The sequence below is a fragment of the Ambystoma mexicanum genome, chromosome 14 (genome assembly GCF_040938575.1).
Source record: "Ambystoma mexicanum isolate Mex_15411 chromosome 14, UKY_AmexF1_1, whole genome shotgun sequence".
NCBI lineage: Eukaryota > Metazoa > Chordata > Amphibia > Caudata > Ambystomatidae > Ambystoma > Ambystoma mexicanum.
In genome coordinates, this window is record NC_090940.1 from 113,137,155 (window position 1) to 113,155,878 (window position 18,724).

An 18,724-nucleotide genomic window follows, 5' to 3' on the forward strand; every position below is an offset into this window, starting at 1 on the left:
GAGCCGACTCGGTGAGCGTCCTGCTGCTGTTGCAGAATAACGCGAAGCACGTGAATTCTATCGGGCGTGGTTTAAATAGTGGAGAGGTGCTTTGGTGCGTATTCTTCCTCCAGCCTCACCCAGGTAAGAAAAGAGTTCCAGTGTCAGAGGATTAGCATCAGCCCCACCCAGGTAAGAAAAGAGTTCCTGTAACAGAGGATTGGTCCCTCCCAGCCAGTGGCTGGGACTTCACCCAGCTTGGATTGTTCTAGGTGAGTATGCAGCATGGTCTGCCACAGGTAAGTCCACCCAATCACTACTGCACACTTTAAGAATATGAGCCCGGCGCCCATGGCGCCGGGACTGTGGTTCCTTATGAGCCTGGCGCCAGAGGCACCAGGACATGGTCCAAAGGGCCCCTGTAGGGGTCTGCTGGAACCGGGGGTGTGGATGATGAGCATGCTTCCTGGGACGCTGGGCCAGTCTTAGCTCCTCGGGAGTAGCGCTCATGACAGCACCCCCCCTCAAGGCCCCTCCCAAACTTGTCCTCCCCCGGGGTTTTGGTTTATCGGGAAAGGTTCGGTGGAATTTCCTGACTAGACGAGGAGCATGGATGTAGTCATAGGGTTCCCAGGATCTTTCCTGGGGTCCGTAGCCTTTCCAGTCGATTAGGTAGAATAGTTTTGATTTGATGATCTTGGAGTCCAAAATGTTTTTAACTTCAAATTCGGGCTCTCCATTCACCTGAATGGGTTCTGGAGGTCTGGTCAGTCTGGTTCCAGGTTGCATGGGTTTCAAAAGAGATACGTGAAACACAGGATGTATTCTCATATGGGTTGGCAAATCTAATTTAACGGCCACTGGATTCATTATGGCCGAAATTGAATATGGTCCCAGGTATTTGGGGTTGAAGGTGCGAGGTCCTTTTAGCGATAAATGTTTGGGGGACAACCAGACTTGATCCCCAACCTGGTATTGAGGGGCATTGCTTCGGTGTTGGTCTGCTCCTTTTTTGTACCTTTCTTTAGCTTGTTGTAGATGTGCAGTCGCTTCCTTGAAAGCTTGGGTAATAACAGAGTGCAACTGATCTACGGCGGGTGTTCCAAGATCTTGAGGTGGGTCGAGGTTGGAGGTTCGAGGATGAATTCCATACAAGATGTAGAAGGGACTCTTCCCGGTTCCCGAATGAACTGAATTGTTGTATGCATATTCAGCTATCCAAAGGATGTCCTTCCAGTTGCTTTCAGACTGTTGTAGCATGCATCGTAAATATTGTTCGAGAGTCTGGTTTGTTCTCTCGGTTTGCCCGTCGGTCTGGGGGTGATGGCTGGTTGAAAGTCTTACATCGATTTGAGCTGACCGACAACAACTATGCCAAAAGTGAGAAATAAACTGGCTTCCTCTATCAGAGATTAGTACCGACGGGAAGCCGTGTAACCGGACAATGTTTTCAAGGAATTCTCTGGCTAGTACTGAAGCTGAAGGTAAGCCTTTTAGCGGAATGAAGTGGGCCATTTTAGAAAACAAATCCACAATAACGAGAATAGTGTTGTACCCGGAACAAGAGGGTAAGTCTGTGATGAAGTCTATGGAAAGGGTATGCCAGGGACACGGTGGAATGTCTAATGGTTGCAGAAGACCAGCCGGCCTTTTCTTTTGACCCTTGTTTTGAGCGCACACACCACAGGACATCACAAATTCTTTTATGTCTTTTCTCCATGAAGGCCACCAGAAGTGTCTCTTCACTTTTTCTGTGGTTTTGGCGATGCCAGGGTGACCCTCCATTAATGAATCATGATAACAGGAGATTACCTGTTTTTGTAAATCGGCGTGTGGTAGGAATAATCGTCCTTGAAAATAAGGCAAGTCATTGTTTACGGTGAAGTTCTCTCCTCTTTGTAACCAGCTCTGTAAGTCTTATGGGGTCACAAGTTGTTTAGTTTTTGCCTCAATATCCTCGATGGATTGCGAAGAAATCAGACCCAAGATCCTTTGTTCAGGAATTATTGGTACGGGTTCGGGATTGACAACGTTATCTCCCATTCCAATTCGGGAAAGAGCATCCGCTTTGCCGTTCTTGTTGCCCGGGCGGTAAGTGATCACGAAGTCAAATTCAGCAAAGAATAGAGCCCAGCGAAGCTGTCTGGAGGATTGAGCTTTGGCGGTTTTCAGATACTGTAGATTTCGATGATCGGTGATCACCGTAACGGTGTGTTTGGCCCCGAGGACATAATGCTGCCAGGCCTTAAAGGCGGATTTAATAGCTAAAAGCTCTTTGTCCGTGATGGTGTAATTAATCTCAGGCGCCGAGAACTTTCGAGACCAAAACGCCACAGGATGCAGTTGGTTAGTCTCTGGATCCCTTTGTGATAGAACTGCTCCCATTGCTAAACTGGAGGCGTCGGTTTCAACGATGTAAGGGAGATCCGGGCGTGGGTGTTTCAGTATTGGCGCCGAGGTGAACTTGGCCTTTAGCTCTTGGAAGGCTTGTTCAGCTTCTGCAGACCATTCAAAGCGCTTATTTTTTCTTAAGAGGGATGTGATGGGTTGTACCACTCGTGAAAACTCTGGAATAAATCTGCGGTAAAAATTGGCAAAGCCTAGCATGCTTTGAACGCCTTTCACGGAAGTAGGAGATGGCCATTTGAGGATTGCGTCAACTTTTCTCGAGTCCATGTGGACTCCTTTGGGTGTCAGAATAAATCCCAGAAATTCGACCTCGGTGACATGAAAGGCACATTTCTCGAGCTTGGCAAAGAGTTTATGTTGGCGAAGTTTTTTAAGGACCGCCCTAACATGATTTCGATGATCAGCTTCCGAAGATGAGTACACAAGAATGTCGTCTATGTAGACGACAACACAGACATCAATGAGCTCTCTGAGGACGTCATTCATGAAATATTGGAAGGCGGCCGGCGCATTGCATAGTCCGAAGGGCATCACTTGGTATTCAAATAGCCCATACTTAGTGCGAAATGCTGTCTTCCATTCATCACCTTCCTTGATCCGTACCAAATGATAAGCTCCCCGGAGATCAAGCTTGGTATAAATACAGGCGTTTTTCACCTGGTCGAGGAGTTCCGGGATCAGAGGTAAGGGGTATCTGTTTTTTACTGTTATCTGATTCAGAGCACGGTAATCAATACAGGTTCTGAGGTCACCTTCTTTTTTTGGTACGAAGAACAGAGCCGAGGATGCAGGAGACTTTGACGGACGGATAAAGCCATTGGCCAGATACTGGTCTAAATACTGTCGCATATGAAGGTTCTCAGGCTCGGTGAGGGCGTAAATCCTACTGCAAGGGGGAGTTGCACCGGGTAGCAGATCTATCTGACAATCGTATGATCTGTGAGGTGGCAAGGTGTTAGCCTGTTCCTTTTGAAAAACATCTTGGAACTCTCGATACTCTTGAGGTAATTGTGGACCGTCAGTCGTTGCTGACGCTAGGCCAATGCTGGGTCGTGGATAGGAGGTTGTTGCACACCCAGGGAACATTATCGTCTTTGCTCGCCAATCAATCTGAGGGTTGTGTTTCTCCAACCAAGGGATTCCTAGGATTACTTGGAATTGAGGAGCCTTGATCACGTCGAACACAATTACCTCCCGATGCCCGTCTTCGCCTAGTAACGTCACTTCAGCAGTGGTATGGGTTACCGGTCCGGAGGCGATTTCGGTCCCATCCACCGTGGTAATGACGTCTTTAACCGCCTTTGGACAAAGAGGTAGGTTCATCCTGGAAGCCAATTCGCGGTCCACGTAATTTCCTATTGCTCCACTATCAATGTATGCCTTAATAGCATGCAAACGTTCTGGTTGCTTTGGGTTTACGAGGACCATAGGCATTATGAAGTGCGAGGTCAAAGAACTGGTTTTTAAGCTCGGCAAGCGGACCTCTACACTTGTCGGGCGAGGTCGTTTCCCGGCTCAGGCTTTTCAGAGTTCTTGTCAGAAGCTCCTACTGTCTTCTTAGGTGGTTTTACCAGGCAATCTCGAAGAAAATGTCCAGAGTTTCCACAATAGAGGCACAATTGCATTTGTCGTCTTCTGTCACGCTCTTTCTGGGTTAAGGGACCCTTTACGGCCCCAATCTGCATAGGTTCAACGGTGTCGACCCCTTTGGTGTTGCTTTGTGTTTTCGTGAATACTCAGGTTTCAAACCTGGATCGGTCCGCCTTTCTGTTTTGGAGCCTATGATCCAATTGGACCACCAAATCAATATATTCCGAACAGTTCTGAGGAGGATTCACGACCTGGGCAAGGACGTCTTTAAGTTCACCACGCAGACCTCTGTGAAATAGCGTGATCCTTTTATCCTCGGGCCATCTAGTTTCCACGATTAACCTATTAAAAGATGCAATGTAGGCTAAGAGGTCCTGGTTGCCCTGTCGCAGGGAGAGGAGTTCGTTGTCCAGGGCCTGCCCTTGGGAATGTCTTGCAAAAAGTCTCTCCATACTCGCCTGGAAGGCTGAGAAGTTCTGAAGAATTGGGTCATCCTGTGTAACCAGAAGGATCGACCAATCAGCAGCGCTGCCGCTAAGATACGAAAGTACAAAGGCTACCTTGGTCTGGTCAGTTGGAAAGGCTGCGGGTCTACAAAGAAAGTGCAGTCGGCATTGATTTATAAACACTGCAAATCTTTTAGGGTCACCAGAAAAGCGTTCAGGTGGTGCCAATGGCACATTTCCAGGTAGGTTGATTTGAACGGGATTGGTTGAAGTAACTGGGGTATAATTCCCCCCTGAGTTAGGTAGAGGAGTTTGCCCCGCTTGACTCTGTAATAACTGTCTGGCGAGATCGTCAGTTCGTTCTTTTGATATTATCAATTCCCTCTTAAGGGCGCTTGTTTCCTGGCGAGCAGCATGGACTTCAGCTCTTAATTCCCCCAACAATTGGCCCAATCGGTCTGTGTCGGAAGTTTCCATAGCGCCTGGGTAGGAGATTATGGGTAGTCTTCGCGTTCTGTAACGCTCACCTGATTCCCACGGAGGCGCTGACCCAAACTGGACTGCTACAGTTGCTTCTATGACTATGATGAGGCGTAGAACTTGGAAGACGCTCTGGGCAGGACCTCCGAATATTGACTGTCTGGCTTGTAAGGTGAGTTTTCTGCAGGTGGAAGAAAAAGGGGTAATTACAAGCTGGTTGGATAAGTTCTCCCACCAATCTTCTGCTTTTCCCACTTCTTGGTTCTCGACTGGTCTTCACGAACTCTCACCTTTGGTTTAGTAAAGCCGAGCTCTCCATCCTGCTTCTGGTGCAGGGGCGCGTGGAATCCAGTAACGTCAATGGATGATTTCAGTGTTTAGGCTCAGTGTCCTTTTGTGGCTTATAATAGTCCTTCAGGTGCCGAGGAGCTGTTGGCGACACCACCACTGCTGTGCAAGAAGAGGCTCGTGAGTATAGAAGATCTGAGGCCGCTTCTGAAGGAGCACCCTTTTATAATGTCCTTTTCTGTCTTTCAGGTGCCGAGATGCTGTGGGTGATGCCGCCGCTGTTGCACGTGCGGTGGCACGTAAGTATAACTGAATTGTGGCAGTTTCCAAATGGGCGCCTCTGATAATGTCTTTTCCTTCCTTTCAGGTGCCGAAATGCTGAGGGCGATGCTGCCGCTGCTGCGCGTGAAGAAGCGCATAAGTATTACTGAATTGTGGCCACTTCAAAATGGGCACCTCTAATAATGTCTTTTCCTTTCTTTCAGATGCCGAAATGCTGAGGGCGATGCTGCCGCTGCTGCGCGTGAAGAAGCGCGTAAGTATAACTGAGTTGCGAACCCTTCGGCTCGGACACCACTAACAATGTCCTTTGTCTTCCAGGTGCTGGGATGCTGCCGAAGCGAAGGCCGCGGTGAACTTCCGTGTGATCACGGATGGATAAGGTAAGCGAGCGCAGCTGCAAGCGTGTTGCCCGTTTTCTAACCTTATGTCTTTATTTGCAGGTTGTCGGAGACTGGACTCTTGTGGCTGAATTCTGGTGAGTAGATGTTCCTGTGCCTTTTCTTCATCCACAGGTTGCTGCTCGAGAAGCTGAGGGTGTGTCTGGACCTGGAATGCAGGAGCCGACTCGGTGAGCGTCCTGCTGCTGGTGCAGAATAACGCGAAGCACGTGAATTCTATCGGGCGTGGTTTAAATAGTGGAGAAGTGCTTTGGTGCGTATTCTTCCTCCAGCCTCACGCAGGTAAGAAAAGAGTTCCAGTGTCAGAGGATTAGCATCAGCCCCACCCAGGTAAGAAAAGAGTTCCTGTAACAGAGGATTGGTCCCTCCCAGCCAGTGGCTGGGACTTCACCCAGCTTGGATTGTTCTAGGTGAGTATGCAGCATTGTCTGCCACAGGTAAGTCCACCCAATCACTACTGCACACTTTAAGAATATGAGCCCGGCGCCCATGGCGCCAGGACTGTGGTTCCTTATGAGCCTGGCGCCAGAGGCGCCAGGACATGGTCCAAAGGGCCCCTGTAGGGGTCTGCTGGAACCGGGGGTGTGGATGATGAGCCTGCTTCCAGGGACGCTGGGCCAGTCTTGGCTCCTCGGGAGTAGCGCTCATGACAAAGACGGAGCTCCTCATCCTGGGTACTTTGCAACACCTTAGCAAACTAGACCCGTCCTACCAGTCGTTCATTATTGATGGCAATACCATCCAAGTCTCGAAAGACACAAAAACCTTAGGCTTCTACCTTGACGCCACTCTATGCTTATCTCGTCAAACTAATGCAGTCAGATCAGCCTCCGCATACACCTGTAAACTCATTGCAGCCTGCAGGCCATTGCTGACTACCCCGAATAGTGCCACACTTGCCAGAACCCTCATTATGTCTAAAATTGGCTATGGTAGCGATCTCTACTTAGGAACTAGCCAAGAGAACCTGAATAAATTACAAATCACCCAGAACAAGGCTATCAGAGCTGCCTTAAACATCCCTCGAAACCACCACATCTCTGAACCTAGAACCAAGCAGAGAATCTCACTGAAAACACTTGCCCTCACGCACAAATGCCTGGCTAACAAGGCCCCCCCGTACCTCTGCAGTCAGCTATCCCGACATGCGCCCACCCGACCTCAGAGAACCGCTCAGACCCACTGTCTTTCGATCCCCAGGTTCAAACTCCAAAAAGCGTGTGGCACAAGCTTCCTTGTCCTTGCCTCCAAGCTATGGAATGCCCTCCCTATCACCATTAGATCTGAAGATTCCTTTAACTCATTCAAGTCCAAAACGAAATCATGGCTCTTCAATCAGCACTGAGGCATGCCCTGTACACCTCAGCCTTGCTAGCATTGGCCCACTGATCCTGCCTGTTGTACACTTTTGACTTTATGTCAAATGTCAAACACTTGCTGCTCTGTAAATTATGTATATTGATATATTCGTTGATGATCCTTTGCAAAAAACTATGGAACTATATACACGCTCTGTGTAAATTATGTATGTATATATGCTCTGTATGTAACCTTGAATAAGTTGCGCCCTGTTGCCTCTGGGCCTGATGGTGCGCGTTACAAATAAAACAAATACAAATACAAAATACACTTGAATGCCTGGTACACGCCCCAACTTAATGAGCTAAGAAAGCAGGAAAGAAAGCTTCAAGCCGTCTGGCGCAACTCGCCTACAGACAATAACAAAGCCAAACTAGCCCAATTATTCAAACGCTATAAGAAAGAAATTATTAACACACAAAAAATCTATTTGACGACAGAATTACAAAAGCCAAATCAAACACGAAGGAACTCTTCTCCATCCTTTGGGAAATGGAATCCCCCTTACAACCAGTAGACACTGTCCCAAAGGACAAGATATGGTGTACTAACATACAAAACACCCTATCGAATAAAATCTCCACCCTCCAGCTCAAAATAACCAAAAAGAAAGCCTCTCTGCCCCTCTCTGATCAACAAACGCCACCGCCCATTTAGCACAATACTATTCCGCCCTTCAGCTTCAAAACAATCTCAATCATTGATACTGAAAAGGTCATTCTCTCCCTGAAACCCTCCAACTGCAAGGGCGACAGCTGCCCAGCGCAAATAATAAAGGATGCTGCCAGAGACTTAGCCCTTTTTATCTCGAAGCTCAAACTCCTCCTTTAAATCAAACACAATACCTACCAACCTAAAAAAATCCTGGGTCCTCCCCTTAGTTAAAAAACAAACTCTTGATCCTGCCATCCCCACTAACTATAGACCCATCACTACTGTACCATTCCTACTATGCAGATGACACCCAGATCCTCATACCCCTTTCGGGCAACTATGAAGTGGACCTGGCCTTGGTGAATAAGATATACATCCTCATTCAGGCATGGATGGTGACCCATGGCCTCTGCCTGAATGATGATAAAACTGAGATTCTGCTCCTTGGATCTGACTCTAACCTAAAAAAACGAACCTCAAACTACGCATCCTTTAACATTGAGAACAATATCATTAAGGTTATGCCTGAGGTAAAAGCTCTAGGATTCTATTTGGACTCTTCTCTCACCCTGAAGAAGCAAGTCAACTCCCTCTCCTCCTCAACAGCTTACACCTGTAAATTAATCTGAGCTGCCAGACCATTCCTCTCCAGTGCCAGCTGCATCACCTTGGCCAATGTTCTTATCATGTCTAGACTAGACTATTGTAACGTCCTGTATGCAGGAGCCAACAAGTATGTCACTGACAAACTCCAAAGATTGCATAACAACGCCCTAAGAGCTACGTTAAAGATCCCTTCCAGAGAGCACATCTCTAAATTCCAGAAAGAGGCCATTTGCTAATAATAAAGAATAGAATCCTCCTCAAAACCATATCTATTACCTCCAAATGTCTAAACGATCTTGCACCTCCCTACTTATCGGAAAAAATCTCTAGGAAATCCACAACCCGACCTTTGAGATCTGCCAACACATTCCTGCTCGAAATCCATATGTTTAAACTAACTACAGCTGGAGGAACAAGCTTCCCAGTCAAAGCTGCGCAATCATGGAATACACTCCCAACAGACCTTCGATGTCCCCTACCCTACGCCAGATTTAGAATCAATGCTCTCAAATGGCTTCGCTCTAATGACCCATAACCACTCTTGCTGACAACACTGCACCTAACAGTATCACTGCGACCGACCTGTCATGTATCTGTTCAGTTATACCTTCTATGCTTTACGAATGCCAAATGTATATACTGTTTCACTTATTGTACTCACACTGTATTCACCTGTATCCACGAATGGCAAATGTCTGTACCGCTAATTTACTGTATTTCACACTGTACTCACATGTATGTACCAGCCTGTGACAGGCACTGTAACTAAGCTTTGAGACTTCTTGTACTGCTGTGCCCGTGTAAATGTGTATACTGCTGGTGAGGGGAGCGTGGCAGTGGGAATGCCAACCAAGACCACATTCCCCGGATCCGCTATTGTGGTTCCCAGAACCTTCACCAGAGGAGGACATTCTCCGTCTGGACGATAGAGCTTAATAGCCTTGAGCGAGTAAATGTGGAAATGTCAAACTGCTGCTAATACGATCGAAAGACTAGTCCATCAGGAAGTCAAGAGACTTGGTGGATGAGGAGACAGATGGATTTACCCTGTCCTTGGCCAGATCTTGCATCCACATCGGGATAGGCAACTGGCAACCGGCTCCCAGGTGAATGTTTTCTGTCTTGATGGCACAGTTTTTAAAACTGCTCTGCCATCCACTGCTTCACCTCCCTGAGACAGCTCCTTGACACTGCATCATCCTGGATGGACGACACCCAGAGACAGATGTGAAGGCATCATGAATGAGACACAGACAACGCTCTGAAAGTTTGGGCTACACATTTCTATTTAATATAAAGAAGGTTGATAACTTGCCCTATGCTAAGGTGGGAGTTCCCTACCTAAATAAAGCAAAGGATAGCCTGTGTCAGGAAGACCAAAGCAAATGCCTGTCTGTGTCCAAAACCTACAATTGCCCTCACACCTATTTGGATGCTTATGAGCTTGTCCAATATATATCTGCTTGGATACAACTGTACTCACGCTACACTTCATGCTACCTCATGTCAGAAAAATAACAATCTGAGGGACCTCGACGCGTGAAGGAACATGGCTACATGGAACATCACACTAGGGATAGTATTACTGGCATGCCCTGTCAATGTCCTTTTTTGAGTTTCGAAAACAACAACTGTAATACTCTGCAGCTTCCACTAGATGTCGGCCTATGCACAGCATGTGAATCTAAGCAGATACAAGCATCAGGAATACGATTACGGTGAGTAATATATCCCATATATTGACTTGCTGACTTGGTTGACTTGTTGATAGATTAACTTCCAGTGTTCTCTTTTGACTGATCTTTGTATTTGACTTACTGCTATTATTTGTGCTGAAAAACCACTAGAGAATAGTTTTAAGAATTTTAAAAAAAAATAAAAATGAGTCAGGATAATCCTTTTTTAGGAGAGCTGAAAACATAGGCCTGGCTGACTGTGTTAAATCTGCCCCATTGAAGGAATTGGCTGGAACAACTGGAGCTTATAATGGAAAAGACGCTGCTTTTTTTGAGGTTGTGAGACAGCGAGACAAGAAGCCCTCACTTCAGTGAATTGCGAAAATAGGCAGCATTCCAAGGTTGTATATGACTACATTGGTGGAAAAAACACAATTCCAAAGAACTAGCTGTGAAAAAAAATTGCTAAAGACATAGGGCCTCATTGTGAGTTTCACGGTGCACCTACCACCAAACTCCAAGTTTGGTGGAATTACCGCTTCCAGAATTACCTAGTGGTAATTCTGCCGATTTCTGGAGGAAAGGTAGAGGATCTACCTCCAGCTTGAAGGTGGAGGTAAATTCTTCACTTTTCCTCCAAAGATCGACAGAATTACCACAAGGGAATTCCCTGAGTGGTAATGCTGCCAGAAATCCCAAATGGAGTTCTAGGGATTGCAGAAAATGGGGATTTACACCACCTACCCTCCACTTGTAATCCTGTGGTAAATCCACGGGACCACGTGGTGGTAACAGTAATTCCATTTGGCGGTATCCAGAGGATTTTTCTTTATTACCGAGATACCACCAAATTCGTAATGAGGCACATAGCTCCCATTGCTGTGAAAAAGAACAAATGCCAGTGGAACTTTATCAGTGACCACCGGAATACGAGAAGAAAACGTAAATGTGGTTCTAAGTTATCACCTTTTATTGTCACGTTCAAGCAAAAATGAAGACACATAAAACAACTAATGCAAAAATGAAGGGAAATGTTTTTAAAGTGGTACAATGCTGTCACTCCCATCCTAAAACCTAGCACTGCCACCCTGCCCCAGTTATACTTAATATGGGCCCTTCCCAGTCCCGCTCCCATGATATGCCATCTTTAGGTTTGATCCCACTCACGGGAATGGGGGAGTGACCCACCATACCTCCCAACCCACTCTTTCTCCCCTTACCACTCACCCTGCGGCAGCTTAAACAGACACATATTCCATGTTAAGTTTCGCTTTACTTTGGCAGGTAAACCTCCTTGTACCACCTTTCTGCTTCCTTCTCTCCTCTCCCTTGCCACTGCCCTGCCACAGACAGCAACCCACATGTCCCCCGGCAGAAATACCAGTGATGACGTAACTTGGCAATGATACAAAATCCCAGTACTTTCTGGAATCTGATTTTCCCACCAGTGTTTTTTACACCAAAAACCTCAATGGTCATCGTATTTCAAAATACTGCCTGTTGTTGCTGTCCACCTGATTATGGGGTAGGTAATACTTACCACATGCAGTATTCTCAGGAATACCATAAGTGGTAAATACCACCTGATAATGAGGTGAAGTACCTCATGAATTGTGCTCCATTTTTGACCTGTTCCCAGGATGTGGAGCTAGCACATCCCATCCCTTTAAAAATCCCTTTCTCAAAGGTATAATCTGTTGGAGGACCCCAAAAGGGTGGACAAAAGGCTATCAGGTAATATTATCCCCACCGATAATATCGCCATATATATGGTCGTGGGGTAAGGCAATAGGCGATGTTATTAGTGGGGATAATTTTTGGGGTAAATGGGAGCCGGGGTTGCGGGGGTGTCCCCCAATCACTTTAAAATAAAATGGGGGTTGCGGGGGTGTCCCCTGCAGGTTTAATGGGTTAACACATGGAACCGACAAATGGTCATCTCCGATGGGCACCTTGTCCCTTTCTGTGCGTCCTACTGTAGAAAGAGATCATTAATGTCTCCTCTCTGTGCTAATTTGCACTGTATAGTAGCGATATTATCCGCTGCTTGCACACAATCCATGTCAGCCTCAGAACAGGGAAGGAAATAAATTAATAAAAACACAGTTTGCAGATCTCCTGAAAAGCAGGATGTGCTCTTCTGAAAATTCTGGATGTGTAAACGGTTCCATGATGTCTCCTCGCAGCAATTTGCTCGAGGACCATTTGTTCGAGTTTTATTTTTTACACATTTCACTGCAAATAAATGCCTGGCATCCCCCACCACCCCACCCTTGTAAACAGACATCAGAAATGAGCGATCCTACCCAATGTTCAATGCACTTGTGGAAACCTGGCCGTTCAACGAATATGACTAGATCCTTGGGGCAGGACTTCCTGTTATTGTCCCAATGTCTGTTCCTTTGCCTCTTTTCCTTCCACTGTACAGACGCCGTGATACCCTCGGGTCTAGGCATTACACAAATACAATAAATAAATAAATGCCTAAACCCTACCCCCATCTGCATTTGCGGTGAAATGCGTAGAAAAAAACTCGAACAAATGGTCCTCGAACAAACTGGCCTGCGAGGAAATGGGCTAGTACGGCGTACTCGCCCTGCCAGTGACAGTGTTATGATCAGACGGATTACACCGTCCAGTAACAATAATTACTGCATGTGGTAATCCCAAGAATTGAATTCAGAAACCTCAGAATGAGGGTCTCCCTGGCAGGCGTGATAAAGCCCCTGTCTTGCGAATGAGAAATGCAGAAACCTGCTTTGGCCTTGGGGGGATGGAGGCTTGGAAGGAAACTCAAGAGGGTAGATATATTGTCCAACCAGCAGACCCCTCCCTGCCTTGTGATCTGTACTGCCAAATTCAGGACAAAGTGCAACTGCAGGCTTTTAAAGTGTTGTGGGCCGCGCTTTAACTGGCAGATTGTAATTAAACGTCTGGTGATGGCAGCTTTCACTAAGCTCAATTTGGGTGACAGAATGTTTTGGGTGAAGTCTCCTCATCTGTGAAACTCCACTCCAGGCTCCATCATCTGGGTGGTGGAGGACCCCCATGGTTCGATCAGAGCTTCCTTGGCATTAGTAGTAGTGCAACTAGATGGCCAGGGAGGTCCTCAGGACCAAGAAGACACTTTGGTGACAACTGTCACATTTTATAAGTGACATAGAATGTCATCTATATAGACACCTTACAAAGATGATTCAAGGTAATGGTAGGGTTTACACATACCAGATAATGGACCATTATACCCTCTTATTGTTTGGGCATAGCCCTTCCTCAAGTGCATCGTACCACAGGTGCAGAATACCAGGGCCATGCTTGAAATGACTGCAACTTGAGTGTTCCGTAAGAGAATGTTTGTCAACCAACCATACCATATGTTGTGTCTGTTGATTATGGATTATAATTTTCAAATCAGGACATTCTATAATAGATCATATTTGTTGAGGCCAGTAAAGATTGCATTTTGATTCGTTTTTAGTCTTGGATTGCTTCTATAAATATGGATGACACCTTAGCTTTGTACTCTGTACATCTGGCTAGACTTTAAAAGCCTGCATCCCACAGTGGTCCCTTCTTTAGATGTAATATTAGTATTACATTAGGTGCAGCTCGTGAGAATGTGGTGCTGGTACGCCCTTACTCTCCTCCCTCAAATATGTTCTGCCTATCTTCCTGGCTGCCAGTCACATGGCAGAGAGCAGGAAGGCATGTGGCACAAAATACAAATGCCGGCTTTGTTCCATTTACAAATGCACCAATTATCTTTTAATATTGTGTATAACTTGTCTTGAAACCTCCTCTAATTTTTTCAGCAATACAGGTTGAAGCCTTGCTATGGAGTTGCATCACACAGACCTTAAATCCATGCCAATTTAACTGTTAATAATAACCATAGAAAAAAGACTTCTCATTCAGTGTTTTTGTTGACGTTAAGAGTAATTCCTGATCACAGCAGTCCCTAGTTGGAGACTGGATCAATTGCAGTTTATTTTTTTTCTAGAACTGCAATAACGAGTCATCTACAAGGGATGGCCACTCACTTAAGAAAGCCCAGACCTGCAACTTCCACTGAACATTTCTTCAGCACTTTCTGCTTAGAAGCAACTTCCTACCTCCGGTGAACTGAGCTCTTGATGCTATTCTCCTCTGCTGTCCTTCTTTCTACGCACCACCCCTCCCCCCCTTTCATGTTTTACACCTGGAAATGACTATGCTGTATATGCTATGTAGCATATCACAATGAATACATAAGTCAGTCAGACCCTCATTACGATTTGGCCGTTGTGGAATTAACGTGCTGGTATTACAATATACCGGCACGTTTCCGCACTGGCCAACTACAAGTTTGCCAGTGAGGTGCATGTTATTGCCTACAGCTAAGAGCTGGAGCTAATTTCCAGCACCTTACCGGCATAAATCGCTGATATTGCAAATCCCCTCATGGGGTCCAATGGGACTCCATGGAATGGGGATTTTTTCACTGTCACTGGGAAATACATAATCTGGCAGTAATGCCAACAGACTGAGTGCTGGTAATGGTATTACTATTTGCGGGTATCCTGGCGGAATTACCATCAGGATGCCAGCAAAGTCGTAATGAAGGCCATTAATATACAGATCACACACATATTGTGGCCCATTACACATTTGCCGGTATCCTGGCGTACTGCCAGACTGTATTACCGTTACTGGCACTCGGTCTGGTAGAATGTCCAGTGGATTCCAAGTGCCGGGTGATGGTGTAACTCCCCATTCCATGGAGACCCAAAGGACTCCATGGGGGAGTTTACCGGTATTACAGGTGCTGGCATTACCGGCGCCTGTAATACCTGCACTTTTTGCCCGTAAGGTGGCGGAATGACCTCTAGCTTTTAGCCGGAGGCCATTCCAACCACCTTACCAGCAAACTCCTAGTTGGCCGGTGCGGTAATGTGCCAGTAAACGTTAATACCGGCACGTTCTTACGCAATTGTAATTGTAATGGTTTATTTATAACGTGCTTAATACCCAGAGGTTTCTAAGCGCGGACCCGGGGATCAAAACTGTGTTGTTCCGCATCGTCTTGCTTCCAAGATGAGCGTGTTGCCCCCTGAGCTATCCTCCCGAGACGTTTATCCCGCACCACCCAACTCGTAATGAGCCCCAACTTGTTATTTCCAAGCTTGGTAGAGAACGTTTATAAATGTAATTTGCTAGACTTCAAGATGCACAGTGAAGATCTAGTTTGGAGAGCAAGTTGAGCTATCTGGGTGGAATAAAGATAAAGGCTAGCAAGGCAGCATTTGTCATGTGGTGACATAGTGGCTGATGCTCCCTTTGAATCTAAAATGCCCCGTGATGGTTTCTTCTAGAATAGGGATCTGGAACCTTTGGCTCGCCAGATATTTTGGACTATAACTCCCTTACGCCCAAGGCCAGCATAGTGAATGGTCAGGGATCATGGGAGCCATGGTCCAACACATATGGAGAGGCGGAGGTTGCATAGCCCTGTTCTAGATTAATCCATGAATCAAAGCTTAGAGAGCTCTGGCCTACCAACCTCTTGGCAAATGGGCAGAGTTGTAGTTACTGCCACAAGTTATCAAAATTGCTATGCAAAATAAACAAGTAAATCAGAAGTGTTAGCGCTAGTTCTGGTTTTGGTGTGCAGAATTATTTAACACATGATGGGGGGAAGGGAGGGGTCATTTTGCAATTCCCCCAATTGGAAAATAAGGTGTAAAGACGGCCGTTACACAATAACGCCCCGTATTTAGACCTTTTTTTACGATCCCAGGTAGCTTTCTTTTGATTTTACCTCACTCATTAACATTACACCCCTCACCAAAATGAGCCCCCTATGCGTTAGGCAAGAGCAAAGTTGCAAAGCGGGGACCTATTAAGTCGAAGTGCAAATGTAAATTGTCCCCTCCATGCAATTTATTATATCAATTAAAATGACCCACTTGCAACATGCTGCGCGATGTATGTACTGGCTTGGAGGAATGAAAGACAAGCAATTTATAATTACTTTCATTGTAACCTGTACTTCAACCAGCACTTTGATGCCCACGGGTTTAGAGCGCTTTACACATGTATAAATAAATAAACAAACAAACAAACAAACAAACAAAGCAGCCACTCTGCCTCCACGTGAATCAGTCCTGTTAAAAATCAGGGAGTCACCATAGTCAGCCATGACCGACCCATGTGGTCTGCCAATGATCCTAAAAATGGGGGCAGGAGGCTTGGTGTGTCCGTCCCAGCCCCTACCTAAGCCTATGAACATATAAGCCAGGCACCCTCCTCTGGAACAGCCTCCCCCTTTCTCTCCACCTTGAGTCGGATCACCTCAAGTTCCGCAAGCACCTCAAGACATTCTCACAGGCCTACACTTATTGTATTGGCTAGTGACCCTCTTCCACCATGTGGACACCGCCTGGCACTCTCCCCTCCCCCTCTGTGGAACCTCTGGCCCTTACCTCCTCCCCTGCCCCTTCTCTCTCTCTCTCTCTGCACTTGCACGCTCCGATTGTTCATAAGGCCTAGTAGGACCGCTATTGTATTTTTGCTCATCACTGTTATCATACTCCATTGTTTTGCTGTTTCATTGTTCCCTTCCCTTTGCCCTGTGGGCGCTTTGAAACACAATTTCTGGATGTATAAGTGCCTTACAAATGCCCACTAAAATGAATACATAAATGAACGAGGCTCTGCAGTGGTGATCAGAGACAGTAAAGCCATTGGTGTCTTGTAGGAGTGACTCACATAAGCGAAGCCAGTCCCAGCGCTTGTCCCACTTGTCCATCATTTCCGCTCTCTTTTCAGCGATCTGCCCCAGCTTCTCTTTTATCTGAAACGAGATGAATCGTAACAAGGAGAGTTCATCCATTTTCTCTCTTTGCATACAAAGAAATGAGACTATCAAAAGGAGTGGCTGAAAACATTATCTTTTCACAGGCACTTTGTTGAAGTGTGGAGCAGATAAATTAAAAATGTTCTGTTTATATTTTACTATTTATACCTGTAGTCAGACCTACAGATAAGTTGTGTATTGGCCACTTTTACTCACATAAAATTGGCAAATACTCAAAAAGGATTCAAATAGAGAGTAAAAATACTCTCAACAAAAAAAGGGAAAAAGGCGTGAAGAATTTTGCACATAGTACCACAAGAAGAAACTACTATTTTAACTCCCTGATTGGAAGAGGTAAACGTGTCTCTTTTAATGTGCATGAACCAGGTGCAAATAAATAAATATTACAAAAACATTTTCAGTTTACAATATTTTACTCGCTTATAAAATACTCTCATTGGGAATTGACCCTACGTTTTACTCTCTAAAAAATCATTTTACTCCCAACTTTAAAAAATAGGGAGCAAAATACTCACACTTCCAAATCTTATCTGGAGAACTGCCTTTAGTGCATGCATTCTTTGGGCACACGGTAGCTGCATATGCTGTGTTATGATATTAGCTCTCTATGCTGCGCCCAGTCATCATTGCAGTAGTCGCAGAATTCTTAGGCTTGTCTAAGAGCTGGTATATTGTGCCTCGGCCGGATGTATTCAGAATACACCACCTCTTGGATAAGCATATTTAAAGCTCCCTGGGGTGAGCTTTTTCTTCAAGTGGGCACATGAATATTCAACACCAACAGACAGTATAATTGATAAGACCCTCTTTATGAAGAATGCCACACAGTGCTGGAAATAAGTACAATTTACACTGTCGATTAACTTTGGTAAGGAGCGGGAAGAGACTAGGGTTCGGGAGCCATTTTTCTGCCTTTCTCTTCCCCACAGGGATAAAAGGTGGAGCACGAGAGCACAATATGAGCAAGGCAGACCGCACTACGAGAGGGCTAACTCAGCACGGCTGTTCAAGAGGAGGAGAAAGACGGCACGAACTGAGAGGGTGACAAGGAGGGAAACGACCCTGCCCTTTCCGAGCCAGGCCCGTGAGACCCCCACAGAAGGAATCGTAAGACCGGGAACAATAGCCAGCATGTGTTTCAGCAGATGTCGACGGTACACTAGACCCTTTTCCGCTGTTAACCAAGATTGCCACTGTGGTACAGAGGGGAGACGCTTGCCACTGTGGTACCAGCCTTGACTCCAGAGACAAGAAAAAGCCTAGTGGTTCATCACAGCTGGTGAGTTGAGGGGAGAGCTGATAAGAAACCGAACTGTGTTTGAGCAAAAGTAGCAAAGCAGCTAATAGAAGAAAGTACAAGGAACTGTTTGATTAATACGAGAGGGGAAAAACCAGTGGCAGAGGATGCAGACACCAGGAGGGTGTTCACTTGAGAAACTCTGGGCGATTACCCTATGGTGGAAACTACTGTTACCAGAAGGCAAAGGGAACGGCGCAAGAATAGGGTCAAAGTGGTCATGCTTTAAAATCCTCTGTACAGTCGAAAGTCTTTGACAGACAATTGAAGATAAAGATAAGGGAAGTGAATCCTGCATCATAAGAACTGTTGAAGGAACTATATGAATTGGAAAAGTTGGCAAGAGTGAACCCGACCAAGGGATGCCAATAAAAGGGGGCAAAGTCTGAAATCCCAATGAATAG

General features: G+C 45.9%; 1 protein-coding gene across 2 annotated transcripts in view; it reads right to left on the reverse strand.

Moving 5' to 3' along the window:
* The window catches only part of SPTB (spectrin beta, erythrocytic), a 524,484-nt gene that overhangs the window by 43,420 nt on the left and 462,340 nt on the right, over positions 1 to 18,724 (reverse strand). For both annotated transcript variants that reach the window (XM_069638664.1, XM_069638665.1), the window contains one exon: positions 16,915 to 16,999. In XM_069638664.1, the coding sequence (XP_069494765.1) occupies positions 16,915 to 16,999 (85 nt within the window). The remainder of the gene's footprint in view (positions 1 to 16,914; positions 17,000 to 18,724) is intronic.